The sequence below is a fragment of the Blennius ocellaris genome (assembly GCF_963422515.1).
Source record: "Blennius ocellaris genome assembly, chromosome: 17".
In the NCBI taxonomy this organism is placed as follows: Eukaryota; Metazoa; Chordata; class Actinopteri; order Blenniiformes; family Blenniidae; genus Blennius; species Blennius ocellaris.
In genome coordinates this window covers 11,269,563-11,292,865 of record NC_137666.1, presented here as the reverse complement: position 1 = coordinate 11,292,865, position 23,303 = coordinate 11,269,563, and the positions used below count along the sequence as shown (strand labels likewise).

The following is a 23,303-nucleotide window of genomic DNA, read 5'->3' as shown; positions in this document are numbered from 1 at the left end:
GTCACGACACATGATCATAACTATCCGCAAAAAGGCTTCCCTGCTGTTCTGGTAAATGGACTGCATTTGTTAAAGTGTTCTCATATTAGCCTGCGTAACAAACACACACCATATCATTCACACGCCGACGGCGGAGAAGCTGCCATGCAAGGCCGGGACCCGGCTCACCGGGAGCGGGGCGCCGGGGGGACTCAACGTCTTGCTCAAGGACACTTCGACATGCTGTCAGAACAATAAGACTGGCAATCGACCCTGAGAGCTGGCAGAGCAGCTCGGGCCGACCCAGCTCCAGGCAGACTCAGGAGACACACGGTGTGGCTGCTCAATGAGCTCCGTAAAAAAAAAAAAAAAAAAAAAATGCAGATTACGCTTGGAAGACTCTTTTTTTCATGCACTTTTTTTTTTTTTAACCCCCCCAGGCAATGTGGGTTAATTGACCGACTGCAGAAAAAAACATTCTTCATGAAATAAGCAGACACATGACGCAGTGCTTCTGGGTGAACGGGATGTTTTAAGGAGCCTTTTGTAGCTACATGACTACAGTACTTTGATTAATATTATTAAGGACATTATGTACATTTTTAAGGACATTTTGCAACTGCAGCTACTTTTTTTTTTTTTTTTAAACATGATCGCTATGCAGCAAGCGTTTTGCTATATTGTAAAGTGATGCGCCCTTGAATGGAATAGAATTCCTTCCTCTTGATCCCTAACAGGAATATAATCTTTGCAACAGGTTTGATATATTCTTAATTGTTTTAATTCTGCTGGAGTCAGTGGAACAAGGGGGGGGGGCTATAGAAGACGGGGACGTCAATACCCCACACGGAAATGGGTGAATTATGAGATGCAGCAAAACGCAGCAGCAACAGCAGCAGCATAGAATCACTGCGCCACCGTGCTAACAGTGAAGGACACAGTGAGTGATTTGGGCATTTTCAACCCCCAGTTCGGCAATTGTTTTCCGGCTCTTTACACCTCTGCACACCAGCCCAGTCTGCACAGCGGTGTGTCTTCACCCCCACACACTGAAGGAGGAAGCCTGCTTGTTAAGAGTGGCTGGGGACGGTAGAAGAGGTGTAGCAGAGCTGGCTTTTTTTTTTTTGGGGGGGGGCTTCTTTTTTTCCTTTTTTGTCTTTGCATCTATTTGTTGACTCATTCAACTTTAAGGTAACCATTAGCATTGTTTTCCACCTCTCTTCTCCTCCCACTCCCCAGAGTCCCCCTATCATCTCCTCCTCCTCCTCGTCCGCCCCCGGCATCAGACCGGTGGTGGGACCAGCCGTCGTCGGGCCCCTCGTGGAAGCGCAGCCGCAGGGTTTTGCGGATGACCAGGCGCTCCACGATGAAGGAGGCGCAGAACCACGGAACGGCGTACTCGGCCGTGATCAGCCCCATGAAGTTGTAGCGGAACTCGGAGTAGTCCCAGGGGCAGGCGTTGAACTGGCGCAGCAGCAGCCCCGTGCCGAACTCCCACAGGTACGTCCACAACGTGTAGATGATGCAGCGCAGCAGCACGGGGCAGCGGCCGCGCAGCCTCAGGTACATGCGCTCCACGATGAGGATGCAGGTGCCGTAGATGAAGAGCGCCCACACGCTGGTCACGCCGGGGAACTTCCAGTTGCAGTTGACCACAAACTCCCAGGCGGCGGTGAACATCACCTCGCAGAAGTAGCCGTGGATGGCGTAGAGGTACCAGCGCGAGAGCGCCGTCAGAGGGACCGGAGCTTCTGGGGTTTCCAAGGTCACCATCTTTCTCACAAGATGTACGTCTCACAGATCTACGGGGGCGGGGGTCAAAGAAAACAAAGTTGAAAAAGATTGACATATACACAATTATAATAATGTAGACAGGGAAGATTAACCACATAACTTTGTACCTCAGCACAAGTCAGTCATCAGTTAACGTGATCAGATTCTATTTGGATTGTGAAAGACGTCCGAGAACATTGCAAACTTTGTGAAGAAAGTTTCAGATATCAGAATTAAAGCAGGGTTTGAGGCCGGAGAGGCCAGAGCGACAATCCCTACGCCACATTTCATGTAATGTATTTGTGATCTGCTAATGCATTTAGGCTCAATGAAACTCAAACAAATGAGGCGATTCATTGGAAAACGCATGCCTGATCCACAGCAAACAACAGCCTCCTGGTACTGTTACAGTCTTCAGGCAAAACTGCTGCTGTAGCCAATTTAAATGACTGATGAAACACAGTGTAGCTTTCACTGTAAAGAACCTACAGCTATGTACTTGTCATGGAGCGGTTGACCGTCGCTCAAGCAGCTTTTCTGTCTTTGACGGCAAACTGCTCAAAAATGAGTGAAGGAATAGAGTCCAACAACAAAAGTATTCACATTCTGTTCAGCTCCTACGGCTGTTAAAGTTCATTTAGAAAAAAGAAACAACAACAAAGGTTTATACAACGGGAAGCATCAGGTAATTCAAATGATTTCTACGTTTTTGCTTCAAAAGCTAAACTCCAGCAACATTTATACCTCAGAGAGACAGTCACAATGATAAAAAAAATAAAATAAAATGATGTAACAGGTATGACCGTTGCAAACTGTAGATGACAGCGATAGTTTGGAGACAATTACACGAGTACATAAATGTGATCAAACAGCCTTGAGCAGCTGGTATGTCTCTGCCATAATTTGTGACTTTTTGAAGAAAGGCCACACACTCCTCCTCTACTGTTACGACATGACGAGGGGCACTTTTGTAAACGTGATTAAAGAAAACAAAAAAACAGCTGAAGACATGGCCTTCTCTCTTATTTTCATGATGTCTTCAGAACACAGTTGTACCAAACTGGCCAGAACAAAATTCTTCAGGATGACGGCTTTAATTGACACATAGCTGGTTCAGTTGAGGACAAGGAAAGGAAACACTCTCCTGACATCAGAAAGATTAAATCAGACACCAGAGGACCAGAGAGCACTTTAAACTGTGCGGACCTTCCCTCACTTGCTGCCATTTACTGACTGACGAGTGGGGGGGGGTTCTTATGTAAGGTATAGCTTTATCATCTGACTGCCTCCATCATGTGCTCTTTTTCCAAATCCTGCAGCTTGACACGCACAGGCTTCGGTATCGGGTATCGGAAGGCCCACGCAGGGTTGGATCCTTCCTCTACTCGACTTATCCCACTATGTGTGATAAGTCCAAACAGCAATGCACCAACAAGTTTAAAAGAAAAAAAAAGAAAAACAACACACACACCAGCGGTAAAACCAAGGAGCATAGGAATTATACCCAAGGCCTCCAGAGGAAACTGTGTCATAGCAGTAACCATTATACAATGGATCATAACTGCTCTGTAAAACACAAGCTGGGAGAGAGGTTAGAAGTACAAACGCGTGTTTGAAGAACAAAAGCTGATTTTTTTTTTTTGGGTGGGGGGGGGGGGGATCTTTTTTGTCTTCAAAGGCTGGCTGGGGCCCAGAGTGGGTCCACAGGGATTAGCACATTTCTCCCAAACAAGGAACAAGGGTTTCATGTGAGGAGCTCGGCCACAGCAGTGGACCAACTGACCTCCCTAAAGCCCTACCATCCTTTCAGAGTCTCCCTGGGAAACTGGCTCCTTCTTGTCTTCCTGGGCAGGGCCGGGTCGGGCAGAACTTCGTAAATCTTGTGAGCGTGACGCCTTGACCAGTTATGAGAACTGGGTGCTGTCGGTGGGTTCACTCACTCAGTCTTTTAACCACACTGCTCCTCTTTGTTTACTGCCCGGTGTTTGATATCTTGCTTGTGAAGCACATTGTGAGTCCGTCTGCACAAAGTGCTGTATTGAATAAGTACGTAGAAATACACAAGTACAATTGACTTCTTCTTGTGGCTTTTGAATTAATGAAATATTAATAAGTTGTTATTGTCATGGGAATCTAGGTGCACGGTCCAACTCTGTGCTTCTCTGCGTGGAGGCTTGCATGTTCTCCCTGTGCATAAGTGGTTTTTCCTCAGGTACTTTAATTTCTGCCGTAACTCCAAAAACATGTGTTTGAGGTTGACTGACGATTATACATTTACTCTCGGTGTGTATTTGTGTGTGAGTGTCTGTATTTGTGATGGGTCGGTGGTGTACCATGCCTTTTAATCAGCTCATGTGACTTCCACGTTGGAGTTGAGGGATGCTCTAGTGAACATCAAGTTAAACAGAGATAAAAAAAATTATACACAAGAATTTCCCCCTATTTCTATTTTATTCAAATGTGTAAGGTCAGAAATTCACCAAACATGCATATCGTTGGATTGCGTCGAGGATCTCAGAGCAGAAAATGCTAAATCTACTAAGAAAGGACCCAAAGTCTCGAATCAAAGCAGCAAATGTTTCATATCCACTTCACACCTTCACGGGCTGTATCATGTATCTCACTGGATAATGTATAAGTGATGGCCCTTTTAGATAACAACACATCTCATTTGATTCTGGAGTTCCTCTGCAGGCAGGTCATGCAGCGGTACAGGGCAGCTGTACAGGTCTGTGTTAGACCTTGCCTCACTGCAAGAATACCCTCGGTTTGAGTCCGGTTGGGTGCCTTTCTATGTGGAGTTTGCATGTGCTTTCCCAGCGTGTGTTTCTTTACATGGTTCAAAAACATTTATTTGAGGTTAATCAAGTGAGTGAACTGTCCCTGTGTTTGAAAGTGATTGGATAAGATGACACTGAACATAGGCGAGTATCACCTCATGAAGAAACTCCTTAATCAATGCTGCTTCTTGTCATTTCTGGTTATTTCCCTTTATGTCATGTAAACTGCCGCTACGCAAAATTCCCCCCTCGTGGGATAATGAAGCGCCGTTGAACTTGAGCTCTTCTCAGACTCTCTGCATTGTTGCAAATTCAACAAACGATCAGCTCAATAATACGTTTGCTTTGTAACAAACTCCTGTAATAGATCCAAGCACAGTGTTCCCCACCTGATGCGTGCCCCTCCCTTTCCATCTCTCAGCAAAGCCTCACATGCCTCCCGTCTCCCTCCTACTGTTTTCACACTTCAATTCCCCCCTCTATTTCTCCCTTCTCTTCTCCTCATCCGTCGCCTGCACAGACACTTTTATTCAGCACTCGCACGCCCACTAAGCTGCTAATGATGAAAAATTTGGGCCGCGATAATCAGCCGTCTCACACTTGACCTTCTGCCAAAAAATAAATAAATAAATAAAAAATATAAACCCCATTGACAGATTAAAAGACGTGGGAGAAGATGATTCCTGGTGTGGCACAACACTCACAATCGAAGGCGTTTTGGACGTTTACACTCTCGCGCTTGACGACACTCACAACGAAATGCTGGTTTTCAAGTAAAGTTAGGTCAACTCGAAATTGCAGGAGCCGCCAGCAGAAATTGATTATTTTTACAGCATGGGTTGAAAAAAATGTGGGAGGTTTCCTTCTCTTCTCCGTTCCTTTGAACACACACTCACTTTTAGTTATAACAGATATCAATTTTAACCAATATTTACTACAGGTTTATATTAATGTAGAACACAGAGAAGAGACACACTATGTTCTACAGGAATAAATTAGGCCTCTCATTTGACATAAATACACAAAAAACTGAAAGCCAATCACTGTTTTTATCACCTGATTTTACTTGATTACATAGCTTCTTGTCATCACGTGTATTTGGCTGCTCATGTTTTAAGCACCTACACATTGTCAGAGTTGGTGTTATTTATTTATTTCTCCCCGACATCTCACAAATTTACTGGCAATATAGTGAACAACACAATACTGCACATCCCTTAGATTGAGTCCATTCGAGCCAGTAGGACAACATTACAAACTGTGAAAATTACAAAAGATAACACACTTTTCTTCTGCTGTAATTCACTCAAGTAACAATATAATGAATGTTCGAAGACATAAACACAACACTGAGATAAGAAGAACAACATCAGTGATACAGCTGTGAAAGATGCTTTGGAGCATCAACGTCAAGTTGCATAGTTAAATCTTTGAAATTCCACTACTAGAAGTCTCTTTTTATATATATTTCACTGTATTTTGTGGCAGGAAGCATTGTTAAAATCAGCATTATGGTGTAAAAACAAACTGTAGAAATGTAGGCTTGTTCAAAGTTTTTTTGTATTGAGAAGGTATTATGTCAACATTTGAATAAGCACACTCTGGATGTGAGCCAAAATTAGACGGAGCTCCATTAACTTCCTACAAAGGTGCTGCTACAGTTTGAGAACATTTATGCGAACTCCAGACAATGGCCGAACCAAACCAGCAGGCATATTGTTGCACTGATGCAGCCGTGCAAATGCCTGACATTCTGCATTAATACACACCGTCTGTCCATTGTTTACCTCAGAGCCACAAGGAGCTCGAACCCCTCCACATCCACGAGTGAGCCTGTTTGTACCATGTGACATACATCTGCTTTGAAATGGAAGCCAGATCCCAAAAGAGGACGAACATGCAAACGCCACACGGAAATGCATCAAGCACATTTGTTTCATCAGTTTGAAGATAAGATAAGAATGTCTGAAATATACTGTATCAAACTTTGGAGATTCTACTATGCACCAGTTTAGGCATGATAATTGGTTTTGCATCTCAGACGAGCATGAAAAGAATGATGTCTCCATCAGTGTCTAAATTTTGAAGTACATGAAGGCGGTTGTTGGGGTATTAAGCTGAAAGCTCCCATCGGACGCTCCGGGCATTGTTCCCTGGCCTTCTTTGTGGCCCGCTCTCTCTTTTTCCAGCACACTTTTATCTTGTTGGGCGCACAGCAGGGGGCTGACAGGAACACATGGGGGGAAATATTGATGGTGACGCATCTAAAAGCTGGACTAAAACGACCGGGGGGGTTACCTCGATTACACGGTCAGCCCCTTAAAACCCGAAAGCCGACCGGACTCCCCTCCCCAACCTTCGGAGGTGTGTATCCAGGCACACCCATCGACCTGTTGCCTCAGCATGGGAGAGTTCTCACTGGCTGTTATTTGATTCTGCTGTTGTTGCAGCTGTTGTAGGATATCGCCCACCAACTCGCCGTCCCGCCGGCTCTCTCATCAGCCCAAAGAATCGATCGGCGTGGCTCCCGCCAGCTCCTGCTGCGGCGACCCGCTTTGCCACCGCGCTCTATTGAACCTCGCTATGGAGCATCACAGTGTGATGGTTCATCAGACTGGCAGATGTGACGGAGCTTTGTAAACCTCAGGACGGACGCTGCGGAGTGAGAACGGTACTCTCTATTCTAGCAGGTGGGGTTAATCTGAAGGGGCGGAAATAAACAACTGTACATCTTTGTAAGAGTGCATAAGAACGAGCCTCTCTGGTCGAAAATGTATCTGAACTCTTCTGGCGAAACAAAGAGAACAATGAAGAATACACACCGACGTTGGAATCAGCCAAGGTCGAATGTCTTTCCAGACCTAAACATAATCTCCCCTCATGTGCTTCGTCTCTCCGGCTGCTGCTCAGATCCCTTTGCAGACTTTTGGAAGGTCGTTTCGGGAGGCGGCAGTGTTGTGGTATAGAAAACCAACCATCATCCAATATGACTGAGCACGGTAACCTGACTCCCGGGAAACGCAAGAAACATGACCTTGCAGATGCCCTCCTGAAAATATCGTTAGCTTCGGATATATAGGGTTACATATAGATCTTGTTGCCTTGAAGGACACAAGTGATTAGTCACTGGTGTAAGTCTATTATGTCACTAAAATACCTTCGGTTTCAGATTATTCATGGAGCAGTGAGCACAAAGTCATCCATTTTCTATACCCTGTCCATTTAAGGGTAAACTGGAGCTGCTGCTCTCTTAAAATAGACGAGAAGCAGGGTACATCAGGCTCATAAAGGGAAACACATAATCCCACCTATTAACGATTGAGAATCTCCAAATATCAAACAAGTATGTCATTTGATACTCACATTTACACCTCTGAGTGCAAGTCGTTGTATCTGAAATGTAGGTTTTTGCACTGCACATAAAGGAAGAACATGCAGACTTGACACTGAAGGGCTTCAGCCTTGCTTTGACATTAGGAACCTGCAAGACGGACGAGGACGGGCCATGACGGAGGTTGTGGATGTCTGGTCGAGGGTGGAGAAGCGGGAGAAGTTTCCGAGGCAGCACAAAATAAACTGATTGCGATCAATTGCAGAGACAGGTCCATTATCCCTGAAACAGCAAGCTGGCACTCACTCCTAATGACATCTCATCACCCCCCCCACCCCCTTCACCGAGAAGGAGCCGCGGCCAAAAAAGAGGCTGTAATATCCCTCAAAGGCCTGAATCTGCGTAAAAAGAACAGCCGCTGTCATCAAGTCGCGTCTGAGTGCACGGAACTGCTCATGGCTGCTGCCGTTCGATGCACCAGGAAGCGTGGAGGCGGGGAGGAAAACATCGCCGGGAGACGGGGTCATTAAATATTTGTAAAACTTGTGTCTTAAAGGCGTTCCATGCATTGCGCTTGTTTGTAGACACCGGTGGAAACCGAAGGTGTTGCAGCAGCTAAAAGGAAAGGGGGAAAAAAAACATCATAGAATTGATCACAGCCTCCTCAGTCACGCGTTCATGCAAAACAGCTCGCTCTGCTTTGGAAGCAATTTGAGGTTCAGCGTCGCTCTTCAGGATTCACACAAAGATCGAACAATCTTGGGATTGGAAAACAACCGGCTCTGCCGCCTGACCCACGACTGACCACATGGAGCGATTATTCAATTCTATTTGCACTAATACGTTTTAGATTTTTCTCTTAACACTTTATAAGGCATCTATTAGAATATATTTTAATAGGAATTTTACAATTCTCAAATTAAAGGTTTTTCTTTACCTTCGTGACTTCTTAAACTTAATAAATGCTATTTTAGGCAATCGATATATTAAAAAAGAATGAATTTCAAAGGTTAAGATTGACCAAAATCATACTCATCTAAGAATTTATATTTAAAAATAAAATTTCTTGATTATTAAAGTCTAACAATTAAAGTTGTGTTGTTTTTTGGTTGTTTTTTTTTTTTGCACAAACATGCATTTTGTGTGCACAAACATGCATTTATCCAAAGAAAATCCTTTTTGCAAACCTCAACCACAGTCCAACATTATCTGATGGAAAGCCGGCTGAGTGACCCAATAAACACAATGGGGGAATAGGAATTTCATAGAGAACCTCTTCTGCTTTATCAAACTGTGTATATCACGTATCCGACGTTGCAGTCTGATTGTGAACCCAGTGAACATGTCAGATATCGTATTTACCCACATGTGAAGTTAATCCTGGGATTGGACCAGATCCCCGCGAGCTGACACCAATTTCTTTGAGAGTAATCTGCTCCCGGCACGGTGGCAGCTGGCAAGATGAGGCTGGAGTCAAATTACAAGCATTTGGGATTGGAAAGTGGAATTGAAAAAATATAAAAGCAGGGAGGGGCGGGGGGGGGGCATCTTGAAGAGAGAGAACACTCTGGACACGATTAACCCTTTCACGTCCATAAAGTCACACCTGACAGGTTTTCACATGCATGTTTCCTCACGACAACGATCACGATCTTGAATATTCAAACAATTACCAGAAAGCAGAGAATATCTTTTAGAGTAGCTTGTATAATGTTTAGATTATTCCACAGCAGGCCACAAGCCAACACGTGGAATGATGTTCATTAGTTTTGCTTTCATGTGTTGAGCTCATCTTGAAATGTGTCATCAGAGCAAAGCGAGCCTCGTGCCATGACTCATGCCGTCTTTGTTTTTAAGACACGAGCTGCAACTACTTGTTTTTGCACTTCTGTCTCAGAAAATACTCAAGTTAGTTGAAGATAAAGGTGATTTTTTTTTTTAATTCTCCAAGAAAAAAGTCTGATAATGTATCTTTTGATTCAGGAATGGATGAAGACTGATGGTGTGTAACCTCAGAGGACGCAGAGACAAATAGCCGCTTTGACACAGTTAACGTCACTTTTGTTTGATTTATATCGCATGAAAGTTGAAGGCAGAGGCGGACATAAAGAATTGAAGTATTAGTTTTGAGTATTTTCACGAGTATTTTTCAAAGTGTGTAGTTTTGCCTATGAAATCTATCCAACTGCTTTCAAAATCACAAGTTACAACTTTTCAATTCTAATGTGCATTCAAACATTTTGATCAGCATTTTTGGAGCTAACTATTTTACTTTTATCTTTTTATTGATTATATATTTTCTAAACACTAATTAAGTTAGTTTTTATCGTAGTGACTATTTACAGCCAGTAAAAAATGAAATTCTGCATCATAAAATTGGTTTCATGATGCAGAATTGGCAAATTTGACATGATGCTTATTTAATTCCAGAGTTTATGATTTAAAAAAATAAAAGATTAAAAACAATTCAACAAATACATAAAAGTGGAACTTGTCAAAGTGGAACTTTAGCGTCAGCCACCCCAGCTGAGGCTAAAAGGCTAGATGCCACCAGCAGAGACTCATATAACTTTATAGGAGTGGCATCCTTACTTTATCCGCAAGGTGACAGCAAACTGAGGAGGAGGAGGAGGAGGAGGAGGAGGAGGAGGAGGAGGAAGAAGGCTGTGAGTAAACAGTCTGCACTTTAAAAAGTTTGTATCCGAAATGTATTGATCTGAAAGACACGACGCCTGAGGTCATAAGAGGTTTGTGTTTGTCTATAATGCAGAAAGGGAGATGCATCAGTACTGAGACTTGCATGCATTAACCTGTCAAAATAAAGGTTGTATCACTTCTTCACTCAATATAGTGGGAGGAAAATGGGAGAGGAATTTTATGACATTGGCCGAGTCTTTTTCTTTTTCTTTTTAAATGGCGGTTGTTGCAACTTAGTTGAAACAAAAAGAAAAATTGCTTTGAAATATCAAGTCTTAAATATTGTCTCCTATATTACATCCAAATGAAATATTATTCAAATGTGATTTAAGGTTTCGGTGAGATTTGATCATGAAAGTGCCATTTTATACACCAAAGTGCAATAAACTAATAACCAGGGTAGAAATGAGCTATTTACATTAAAAATTACATTAAAGAAGCAGGCTGTGATTAGTCCCCACATTACATCATGTGTGTGTCAGCTACACAGTCACTTTCCACCATGACTTAAAGTACAGCTATATAATACAATTTTCTTTAGTTTGTGCCAATAAAAGCAACATTTTTAGGGCAGATAAAATCTGACCTCGAGTGCACATTGTGCAATGTAAAAGGAACCCAGCTGTAATTCCCGCAGTCGCTCTCCGGTCACCTGCTGTTTTTCTGCACATTGTAAAAAGTCAGCAGTTGTACAGACGGAGTGCACGCTCCCTCCTGGAACACATTTGTAGTGGCGTCCTCGGTTGTACTCGTGAAAAGTGACAGAAATAGCTGAGGAGCGTCGAGGATGAAACCGGAGACGACACTTTGGAATCCTTCCTTTCCATTCTCACCTCCGTCTATTAGCAGGCTATCCGGCGAGTGGTTGTGCTGGAGGAGCGCTCCTCTAAGTGGTGGAAGCAAAACCTTCCAAGTCTTCACCTTACAAACAGCACGATATAGTAGTTGCCATTAAAACCGCTGCCACATTTGAAAGGAGCCATAAAGTCTTGAACGAGGGATTTTCTTGCTTGAGAGAAAAAGTCCAGCTCCATATTTCCTCTTCTGCATAATTACTTTGACTGCAGACAGGGAATAAAATGCATCTCCTCCGCAGAGTGATTAAGGCGACTTCGGCAGCAGACCGGACAGAAGAAGACACCATAATAAAATCTCTCTCATACCGGAGCATCAAACTCACCCGATTGACTCTAAAACTCACTTTTTATTTGTTTACAAAATCATGGTAACGTTTATCAAGTTTGTGCTTCGGCCTACAACCCATGTACGACTCACCTGCGCTGCACATCCCAACAAATGCATGTCCTTTACATACATGCAGCGTCATTAAACAGTGCTTGTTATACACGGGGCTATTCTTTTCTCTGCTGTCCCCTTATCAAACAGTACTTGGTGTTTCCTCCCCCTCACCCACTCACACTCGTTCACGGCTCTTGAGCCCGTTGCAGTTTAATGACAGACTCTAAGATGTGGGAGCTTTCGGCCCTCTGTCCTGAATAGCATGTGGGTCAAGCCCGTAGATTAGAAATCTTGGAGCAGCTACAGAGAGACAGAGAGAGCAGATTTACTGACATGGCCATCGTGGAGTAATGCCTCTAATGGAGGGATGCATGTGCATGTTAATCTGCTATCAGACAAAGAAGCTTTATAATCAATCATTGACAATGCATAATTGATGCTGGCCACTCTGGGAAGGTTTTGAGTGCAACAGAACTTGGGAAAACAAAAGATGGAGAGAACTGAAGTGCATGTGATTTTTTTTTTTTTTAAACAAAACATCTGGATTTACAGTTTGATTTTGGTAACAAAAAGTTATGTATGAAGGCAAAGGTTGGGGAAAAATGTCATTTCTTCCAACTCACAACCTGTAAAATGACGTCTATCACAGAATGCTTAATTTCTTGACATGTTTGAGAAGTAGTCATGATAGTGTATCACTAAACAGCTATTTTATAAGTAGATGTCAAACATAATGAAGACAGATTATAATTCTAAATTAAATAAACTGGAGTATAACAGCTCCCGGAGTTGCAGGACCACATATGGAGATTCATCTGACTTTTCGCTTCATACTGGAAGTTCACCATTTAACCAAACATTATAACTTTGTGTGTGGCAAAGTATCTGCAGTGAGAGTTTAGAGTTGACCGGGTGACTTTTTCTATCAAATATTATTTCAAATTATGGGCACACTCAAGTGTGATTTCTGATTTATGTTGACTTTTTGTGTTTTGTTACTTGCACCTCTGCATATCCCCATGCATGGTGCCTGTACGTCACCAAAATACAGCAATAGGTTAAAAAACAGAGGCATCCTGACCCGTATTTCCTAATCACACGTATATTTAAGGCCACAAAATATCGTTTTCTTGGGGATTACTGTTTTCTTGTCGTAAGAACCTGCATTCCCGCATAGGTAGCAAACTCCTTCAGTGGATTAGAGCTATACTGTCCAAACAGCCGAGGAATGTTTTTCTTTTAAATCATTGTTTCTATTACGGGGTCATTTTGGGAATCCTTGCTGTGGAGGCTGGTGCACGGTTTATAAATAGGTCCAAAATGTCAATACAGGTCTGTGTAAAGGCTGAGGGGGATATAGGCTACAGAGGCAGTAGGGATTATCACCACCCCCCCCCCCCCCCCCCCCCCCCCCCCTTAAAACGATAGTGAACTGCAGGCCTTATATGGGATAAATCGATGAGATATTTAAAAAAGATAATAATAATAATCCAAAAACCCTCCAACAGCGCAGGGGGCAGCAACTTTTCGGCAAAAAAAAAGAAAAAAACGCAGGCACAAACTGTGCTGCACAAAGTGAGAGCATGACTGGAATAAATGTAACTCTCTGCGTGAACTCTGCAGGCTGTAATTACACTGGATGGCCAAAGTCATCATGTTTTAGTCCCTGGAAGCTCCGGGCCGGCTGCAGGCTGCAGGCTGCGCGGCTGCGGGCTGCGCGATGCGGGATGCGGGATGCAGCATCACGGAGCAGTGCGGTGCGCCAACCCTCCGCATCGGACAGCATCCGGAAAAAAAATAACCTCACACAGCTGTAAATACACCTTCACATTGTCCATGGGCCATTGCTGCATCCCAAAACAACAACAACATCAACAAAACAAAAAAAAAAAACACGTTTACGCACGCAGGCTGAAATCATCTGAGCTTATCCATATTTTAACAGGTGCAGTGAACAAAACATGCAGAATCATAAAACACCGCAACCTGTGTTTTTTTTTTCTCTTTTGTTTTGTGTTTTTTTTTGTTTTGTTTTCACCAAACAGTTTTATTTACATTACCTGAAGAGGACTTGAAGTGAAAGCAAACAGCTTGCACCGCAGCCAAGTTGCGCGCCTGATAAAGACAATTTAATGTTGACATATACGGTGAGCCAAGTTGGGAATGGTCTGCACAAATAAACGCGCTCGTGCGAATGAATAGTAACGTGTCGGCTCCGTGTCGCTGAGTCAGCTCTTTAAAACCCGCCATGAATCATCCTCTGCGGTGTTTTACCTTCAGACGGAGCTCTGCGGCGTCTCCCTCAAGCTCACAGGCCGGCTGATGAGGCGCATCCCCCGGTGTGATCGTCCTGGATGTCTCGGTGGCTGTCTACGGCTCTCTCTCTCTCTCTCTCTCTCTCTCGAAATTGACACATTTTCCTTCACTGCAGCAGCTCAGGCTCACTCTTCGTGCATCTCTGCTTAACCCTTTGTGCGCCGGACCGGAGGGGGTTTCTCTGTCAGTCAGCCTCCATCTGCATGTGTCGGTTTAAAACCTCGGAATAATCACACACACACACACACACACACACACACACACACACACACACACACACACACACACACACACACACACACACACACACACACACACACACACACACACACACACACACACTACCCAGGGTTGTCAAACATATGGCCCGCGGCCCGCCAGGATGGTCCTTGTGAAAAGTGGGACGACAAAGACAATATCAACTTTTCCTCGAGTTTAAGTGAAAGAAAGAAAGAAAGAAAGAAAGAGTGCCTGGGAGTCAAGTGGAGACATCAGCAAGGAAACTGTAAAAAAAACATCATTAGCATCAGAGGTAACATGATTTGTTAATCAGAATCGACAAATAAAAGACAATTTTTTTTCTTTCACCACTGGGAGGCAGTTGTTTTTTTTTGTTTTGTTTGATACCTCAAAAACATCAAGATGGATTGCGATCAAATTTGGCAGACTAACAGATAATACGTAAAGGAATAAGTAATTGTGGTAAAGATCTGGGTCATATTTTGGATCTAAGATGTGAACAAAAAGTAGTTTTTCTTTTAATATATATATTTAATATATACAAATAAAAATGTTTAATCCCCTGGTGGCAGTAAGTTATGTTGAAATTATTAAAAACAACTCTTTAAGATTGTGGAAACTGTGAAGTATGAAAATGAAGCGACACAGGTATGAAGCTCATGAATAGGTTGAACTTCTGAGTATAGCTGAAGGACATTGAATTCCTAGAAAGCAAACATATTGTTCAAACGACCATTGTTCCTCACTCATGCGGAGGCTTTTGATCTTATAAGGAATGTACAGGATTTACATGTTGTTTTCCTGCACTTCTGGACTTTGCTGGTCGCCATGTTTGTTCTTGGGTGAGAACAGACACACCGGCGCTAATAATAGTGTATTTCTTGTTGATAAACTGCACAATAACAGGAATATTGTGCTAAACAATTAAAGCAGATGATGTGATGCAAAACAAGATGCAGCCGAGATGGTGACATCCATTGTGTGGTGGTCGAAGCCCTTCTGAACAAGCCTTGAGCGATCAATCACTTGGCGATTGGAGCAACTTTATTGGATCATTAGATCGTTACTGTAATCTTATCTGTATGCTCGGGCGCTTCATCGACCAGATGCAACTCATACTGGACATTAAAGGGAGATGATGCCGAAAAGCCTCATGAAGTTGAGAGGCGGGAGCTCGCACACAGTGGCACAGTGAGACGTCCGGAGCCGGGCAATTCCTCCACGATGAGCAAGAGTCCACACTGGTTCAAGAAATATTGAATTTCTCTGATGCGCTTGCAGAAAAGTAGCACTTATGGTGACGAGAAAAGCTGAAACCAGACAGATTGAGATCTATGGGTCAAAAAAAAAACTAAGAAAAAGGAGCATAATTGTATTAATGGATTCTGCAAGAAAAACTAGAATGTAAAGCATCTCATCTAAAACTTCCCTAAACGGCGGTGTCTTGTTTAAAAAAATTTTTTTTTAAATGCAGTAAGAACATGCAAACACCACACAAAAACAGCTATTGGCTTTGAATCAGGAACACGCTGTGTGAACCACTACCCACAATTCACACATGATCTCTATTAACCCTTTCACATCCTTGCAATCCACCTGCACTTGCATATACTGAACTTACTAAACCTCTTTTTTTTAATCAAGACACCAAACTTTAGATGGCTAATTTCCAAGCTGCTCCACCAAATGATTGAACCTGTGAAGGGCCTGAAGGGACTGATTGGCTGCGTCACGTACCTTCTCAGCGATTCCTTCCATTGAGGCGCGGCTTTCAGCTGGTTGAGCCTCGCTGTATATCAACTTTTCAAGAAGAGGCTGTATAAAGGTTGTCTTACAGTAAATAGTTGGCGTGCAAATTTGTAAGATTCGTGATTTGATCTCCCATCTCAGCCATGTTCACCATCACCGGGGCCTCCGCCAGCTCTTGTATGGTATTGACTGATTTTTGCTCAATTCACCTAAAAATCCACAACAGATTTGATTTGCATACATTCTAAAGCCTCGCTCTCATTATCTCTCTGTCAGACGTTCCCTTGGAAAGACGACAACGGTTGTTCAAGGACAGATCGACTCCCTGTTGGCTCCCGGTTCAGTCTCAACACTCACGAGAAGCTGCAGCGATGACGAACACACACACACGAGCAACTGACTACACACACCAGAAGACTTCAGATTTAGCCTCCAGAGTTCATGATTGGGACAAAATCATCAGCGAAGGGAGCAAATGCAGAGATAAATGTACCTCTTTGTGTTAATTAAGCTCCTATTTGTCTTTTTAATCACACTGGCTGGTGGAGATTAAAAGGCAGGTACAGAATCTCTGTGGGGCTTCTGCTCTTCCTTCTGCTTTTCACTGTAAATACAGTGATCCTCAAATAAATAGTGATTTGTGACGTAACTGCAATTTAATCCAAAGATCTTCACATTCCTGCACGAGTGTGAAATAAAACTGATCTCCATCGACATGCTTGATCTACTGATATTCTGTTTCATACTAACATGTTAAACGCGATCAACAACTCTGTGGCGGCCAATTACATGTGTGAAAAAGACGTCTCCTGTTCCCCGAACCACAATCTGAGCCCGGTGAGTCGTCAGCTTGGAATGTGACCAAAACCATTAAGGAAGAAAAAAACAAAAAAACAAATCCATTTGATGGAATAACCTGGTCATTCAGTATATTTAGGTAGTCAGCTGCCCTCATGTTTTGGGCATAATGTTGGCACCGCCCACAAAGGCTTGAAGATCCTTCCAGTTTTTAACAACGCATTTGGACACTCATTTATCAAATTTGAGCAGTTTTTGCAAACTCCTTGGATATTTTCTCTGCATGATGCATGCCGATGATTTGAACCTTCTCAAACATCTTTTCCATGCACTGCATCTTTCCACGTGGTTGGTCAACAAGTGAGACACTCCTGTATCAGTTGGGGTTAAATAACTTGCTGCCAGCTGAAAGATAATCGCCTACGTAGCGATTATCCAATCGGAGGCTCTTACTTATTTGCACCTGAGAGTGCACCTTGGGAGAAAAGTGTATTTCCTTATATTCTTTATCTTTGTGTTTATGAGCCACTTGTTGATTTTCCTTTTGTTCTGTTCCAAGTATTTGTGAATGAGATGATTAATAAAGAATTTTCACTTCATTCTTCAGTGTAAAGAGCGAGATGAATGTTTTTGGCGAGCAAAACTCTGACGTGTTACTATTTTAATGTCTTTTCAACCACCGATATATAAATATAAGGAAGTTTGAGAAGACTCGGACAGTTTCACATTGTCTTTAAGCAGATTTTACTTCCAGGACCTGGACCCATTTTGACTGGCGTTTTCAGTACATTCAGAAAGTATTTGTACCCACTTTACGTTCCTCTACTTTTTTTTTTTTTTTTTAAACTTCATCCGACTACAGGTGAAGAATTGAAACACCCTGAACAGGTCGCGTTTTTCCTCATTCAGGTGCTCATTCAAAACGAGATCTACAATTAAAAAAAACAACCCAAAAACATGTTTCCATGGATTTTTAGAGTTTTAGCATAAAGATACAAAAAAACAAAAAAAACAAAACAACCCCAAAAAAATTGAAGGGTGAGTGAATTCTTTCTAGAAACATCTGTCACAGTGTTGATGAGTTGGACGTCAAATAAACACACTGACAAATGATTGGACATGAAAGCGGACTGCATTCCTGCTTTTTAGTTGTTTTGCTTACAAAAAAAAAAACCCAAACAAAAAAAAAACAAACAAAAAAAAAAAACACATTTCTTGTTTGTGCAGTAAATCTTTTCTAATACTGATAACATAACATATAAAGCAATAAAGGAATGGAAAGTTTCCGTTATTTTGCATATACCCTGTTTGCATACCTGTGTGAGTAAGAAAAACAGGTAAACACCAGCTTGAAAATAGATCATTCAGTGCAAGTTTGGACACCTTTCACCTCCGTGCACAGACACCAAAAACATCGGGGTGGGGGGGGGACTCAATTAATTTCTGTTTTTTTTTTCTTTTCTTTTCTTTTTTAATTACAGTATCGAAGCATAGATGCAATACTTGTGAAAAAGGTAGAAAAATCACCCAAGTCTTTCTCAATAACTTAAACCTCTCTGGCCGAAGCGCTGGGGTCGGCTCACACAACAGAAACGTTCAAATTCAGTGAAATCAAAAGACAAGTTGGACTCGTGTCGCTGAAATAAAAGTGCGTCTCCTTTTCGACTTTTAACTCGTTCAAACAAACAAAAACAAAAAAAAGAAAAAAGAAAAAAGAAAAAAAAAAAGAGAGCGAAATACACAGAGGATGCAAGTGGCTTATGTTACTTTTCCTTCCACCCTTCTCCACAGGGTTTCTGCAAGCAGGTTTCATGAAACTTCACAAGTTCCACCGTTTGATCGACAAACAATAAGCTGAGTTATAGTTGGTAAAAAAACAAAACAAAAAACAAAAAACAAAAAAAAAAATTATAATAACAATAACAATAATTACAAAGACAGTAATAACGAGAAATGTAAGTAATAAACACAGTCCTGTACAGTCAGGCTCGTCTCGGGATCGACCGCAGCCACGCGGATCCTTTAATGCGCTGCTCGTCGGCAGCCTGACGGACGCGCCGGCTGAAGAAAAGTGGCCAACGTGTCGTCCCTCCTTTTCAACTCCCAACTCCTCTCAGCTGCCCTCAGCCATGGTTCTAGTGGAAAAAGCCTTTTCCATTCTGCCTCCTTCTGCTGCCAAAGGAAAACACACACACACACACACACACACACACACACACACACACACACACACACACACACACACACACACACACACACACACACACACACACACACACACACACACACACACACACACACACACACACACACACACACACACACACACACACACACACACACACACACAGAGGGAAATGTTACTGTCGAGCGGCGTCGACACGGGTGACAGAGCCCCAGCGCTTTCAGAGATGATCGTTTTCGCCTATTTCCGCGGAGCGTTTTTAAAAAGTTGTGTTTTCAGTGGCTCTGAAACACAATCAAAGTTTCGCGCTTTCACTTGGAAACGTCGTCGCGTTAACGGGGCCTTAGAAATCAAGAGGATCGACACGTACGTCTCACCTTTTAAACAGAGACATTAACATGGATTTATTTTGAAACAAATTATTCTGTTTTACAATTCTTAGTGTTAGAGCCTCATTCACCGATTGATTTCAATCTGTCCTGTCACATCAGTCACATTTTATTCAATCCTTTCAATCTATTCAATTAATGTATCTACATTTACTTGTAACTACTAATAAAGTAACAAGTGTTTCTTCTGTCGTTTCTGGTTCTTGACACATTAAGCATTCCAAATAAATTGAGAGATGGGTATTTTTAGACATGTCTTTTTGTACGCGCCGCACTTGCACGTGTTTTATATTAAAGTTTGATTGACTGACGTTTCAGCCCATCTTTCATGAATCCTTTTGTATTCAGTGTTTGTCTGCTTAAACCTCTTGATCGCCTCAATAAAAAGTTCCTCTTGAGCGCAGCTCCAGCCAGTTGGTGTTTGTCGAAGTTAATTCCTCCGCCTCCTTTCTGTGTTTCTCTGAATTAGAATCCATTTGATTATATATTCCCTTGGTCTACTTGTCTTCTCTCTCGGATCTTTGTTCTGTTGTTCTCTCGGTCAGAAACGATGACCCTTCACTCAAATGGAAAACCTGAACATGACGCCAAGTTTAACTTCGAGCCCCGACGTTGCCTCATCGGGTCACCTGAGCCTGCAGGGTTTCCGCAAGGAAAACGACCACCGCAGAGGAAACCAAACAAACCAAAGAGGAGTTGTTCTGAGAAGCCGGTCTCACCTCACTGGGGTTTCTTTGTTGTTTTTTTTTGCAGCGGAGGCCGTTCAGTCCAGTTCGTGCACCTCGTCCTGGAACGAGGCCGAGGCTCGCGCCGCTTCGCTCACCCGTTTGGCCATAATGTCCCACTGTGGAGTCAGGCCTTTGGATTTAGTGCCTGCAAGGAAGAGGAGAAGACATGATGATGGAGGCATGGAACAGAAAACACAAACGTGACCTCCTCTGAAGAGTACAGTCCTTCTGCCCCCTGGTGGCTTCACGGAGTACTTTTTGTGATGCATGCTGAGGATAAGGAAGCACAAAGAAAGGAACTTATTTTTCTTTTGATCATTTTGAGCCAATAATCATAATCCGAGGACGACAATAATCTGTCCTACAACTAAAGAGTCGTCATCCTCTAAATATCACCATGGCTCACAATGGAATGTGGTCACAATGATATAATGAAGTAATAGTATGCCAGGACTTTAAACAGTTTTCCAGTGAAAATTTTAATAGATCTGACGTTGACAGCACGGCGATGTTTCTGAATGTCTGACAGTCAAATTAAGTTGTCGTTTCTTCATGAGAATGTCTCCAGTTTAGAGTCTTGGTTTGTGTGTGGAGTTTGCATGTTCTCCCTGCGTGTGCAAACGTTTCCTCCCTCGGCCCAAAAACAATCATGCGAGTTGAACTGGTGACTAATTGTCCTTGTGTGTACATATGAGCGTGTATGTGTGTGCGTGTGTGTGCGTTTACCCTGTGATGGGTATATATATATATAATGGCGTACAATAACTTCATCCACCGTCAGCAGGGACTGTCTGAGGACCCGTTTCCATGACAACAATCGATTAGAAACGGCATAGTTTTTGCATTTATGCTTCAGGAAGATTTGACGTTTAGACAAGATTTGGAAAGAAAAAGAAAAAGAAGACGAAAAAAAGCAGATTGTGGTGCTGAAAACGCTGTAGTTTGTATGTCAGACCACTAGTTGATGCTGTGTTGCTGCTTTTTTATGATACAACCACCTGCATGTGCACACAGTGAACAGTGCAATCTCAACACTGAAGCGCCTATAACCTGTCTGTTCGTGGTTCTGTCCCCCCCGCGCTCTCTGGTGATCTGGATGACGGTGTCGTAAAGGTGCATTTTGTGGCGTGAACAAACAAGTTCCTGTCTTTCACTTGAAAACAGAATAGATGGATGGACGACTTTCTTTCTTTCTTTTTTTTTTAAAACATAATTTCACTCTTCGCCTCCTTTAGCGTGTGAGAGTGGACTGAAATGTTAAACCCGCAGGTTGGACAGCTACACAATGAGCTGCGTGAACCCGAGGAGAGCAGCTCGGCCGGGCAGTCGTTCTCTGAGCCCATCACTGCGAGCCAACTCTTTGACACTCGTTATTCATGATGGCTGCTTTTTACCTTGAGCGCCGCGCTGGCAGAGTAAGCGGGAGGCAAAAAAAAAAAAAAGGCCTTAATTCTGAGCGAATCGGGAGGAGCCCGATATCAATGAAGACGACTGCGGAGCGAACACCGATCTGTCAATGTGGAGCTGTAATTACACAGCAGACTCCCCATTTAATTAGCAGGACAAAGGAAAGACACATTATCTGAAAGTAATATTAAGAAAAAATTTCCTATCATTTGGTTAATTAAAGAGATGAATAACTCTAAGTCAGCAAGTGCGAAGGTGAACAATTTTTTAGATAAAAAAAAAAAAAAAATCAAATAAAAACTCCTTATCTTCGTGCCTGTCTGATTTCAAACTCAGATCTCCTCCTGGTGTGTTATCCCAGCCCGGGCCTGAGGTGGACTCACAGACCGGTGGAGATGCGCTCCCTCAGGATACACTTACCCAGCCCTCCACCACCTCCTCCTCCTCCTCTCCGCTGTTACCATGACAACATAGACCGTAGCCTCCAGCTACAGCACAAGGCCGATCCGATCCTCCCGCAGTCTCTCTGCCTCTCCTTCTCCTCTCCCGTCTTTCTCTGGCGTGCTCTCCCTTCTCTTGATCTCTCAGTCTGTCTCTACCCCTTGCTCATTGCACGGGGGAGCGCGAAAGTGGGACGTAACCCAAAAAAAAAAAAAAAAAAATATGAGCCCCGCACAAACTCTTAACCCTTCGGCGGTGGGTCTCGCCTGCGAGCCGCAGACACCGAGCGGAAAGAGCTGCGAAGCTCTTTTACATTCCCCCAATTAAATATTCAAATCGTCTCGGCTGAACATCATTGAGAAGGAATATTAAAGTTTCACGTTTACTTGTGATGTCAGGCATTTCGGTGTTTGCGAAGACAGTTAAAACAATGAAAACAATGTTACTCTGATTTAAAAAACAACAACAAAAATGAATCACGTTGACATTTCTTGAAAAGGGTGACTGCATTCAAATTGAGGATTCCGAGCGTGTGCCGCTCACCGTCCAGCCCGTTGTGCTGTTCATAGGAGCGTTTGCCCAGTATGGTGGGCGAGCCGTTGTTGAGGATGGGGGAGGACTTTATGGGCGTCAGGCTGGCGGAGGAGATGGACGGTCCACGGGGTGGGGGGTCGGGCTTGGCTGGACGAGGATGTGCTTCTGAACACAGAAACGGAGGTGGAAAGAGAGACAAAGAAGACGATGAGAGAGGGTAACCAAAAAAACGCAGACAAGGACACAAAGGAGCAAATAGAAAAGAGTGCAAAAAAAAAAAAAAAAAAAAGTCTTGATGTGTTACTTCCACAACGGAACAAGACATCAGTCACAGAACTCAAAAACAAAGCTGTCGGGTGGAATCTTAACATTGACCTGCATGCTTCTGCAGGTGCCACATTAACCGGATCTTTCTGCTACTAGACAAAACTTTTCTTCAAGAAAAAGGGCCAAAAACGTGGGGTTTAATATTTAGCTTGTAACTGAATTTTGAGATTTGCCGGAAAAATCGGCCCGGACCGATCAAACTGTGTGGGTGAGAAGCAGCACGGGGTCCCGGACGGTGTCGCTAAAATGCTGCATCTCGAACGTTTTTGCATTGGAAGGGAGAACGGGAAAGAGTGTGAGCGCGACAATAGTTGCATTGGGGGGGATGGATCTATTTTTTTTTCTCTTTCTTTCTTTTACCAGCATGCATAAGTAGAGGGTAAACGTCAT

At 43.1% G+C, this 23,303-nt stretch overlaps 2 protein-coding genes across 3 annotated transcripts in view; both read right to left on the bottom strand.

The window, feature by feature from the left end:
- Positions 1-1,155: 1,155 nt before the first annotated feature.
- On the bottom strand, positions 1,156-1,752 carry tmem229b (transmembrane protein 229B; the record flags this gene model as incomplete). The annotated part of the gene is made up of 1 exon (XM_080512321.1): positions 1,156-1,752. One exon carries the CDS (start codon positions 1,750-1,752, stop codon positions 1,156-1,158), a length of 597 nt encoding a protein of 198 aa, XP_080368447.1.
- Positions 1,753-18,015: 16,263 nt separating this feature from the next.
- Positions 18,016-23,303, bottom strand: part of mta1 (metastasis associated 1) — a 44,358-nt gene continuing 39,070 nt past the window's right edge. Inside the window, exons 16-18 of one of the 2 annotated variants that reach the window (XM_080512264.1) lie at positions 22,596-22,751; positions 20,196-20,349; positions 18,016-19,074 (exon numbers count right to left, since the gene is read on the bottom strand). In XM_080512264.1, the coding sequence (XP_080368390.1) occupies positions 20,240-20,349; positions 22,596-22,751 (266 nt within the window). In that variant the 3' untranslated portion in view covers positions 18,016-19,074; positions 20,196-20,239. The remainder of the gene's footprint in view (positions 19,075-20,195; positions 20,350-22,595; positions 22,752-23,303) is intronic. The other variant, XM_080512265.1, reaches the window with a different exon arrangement.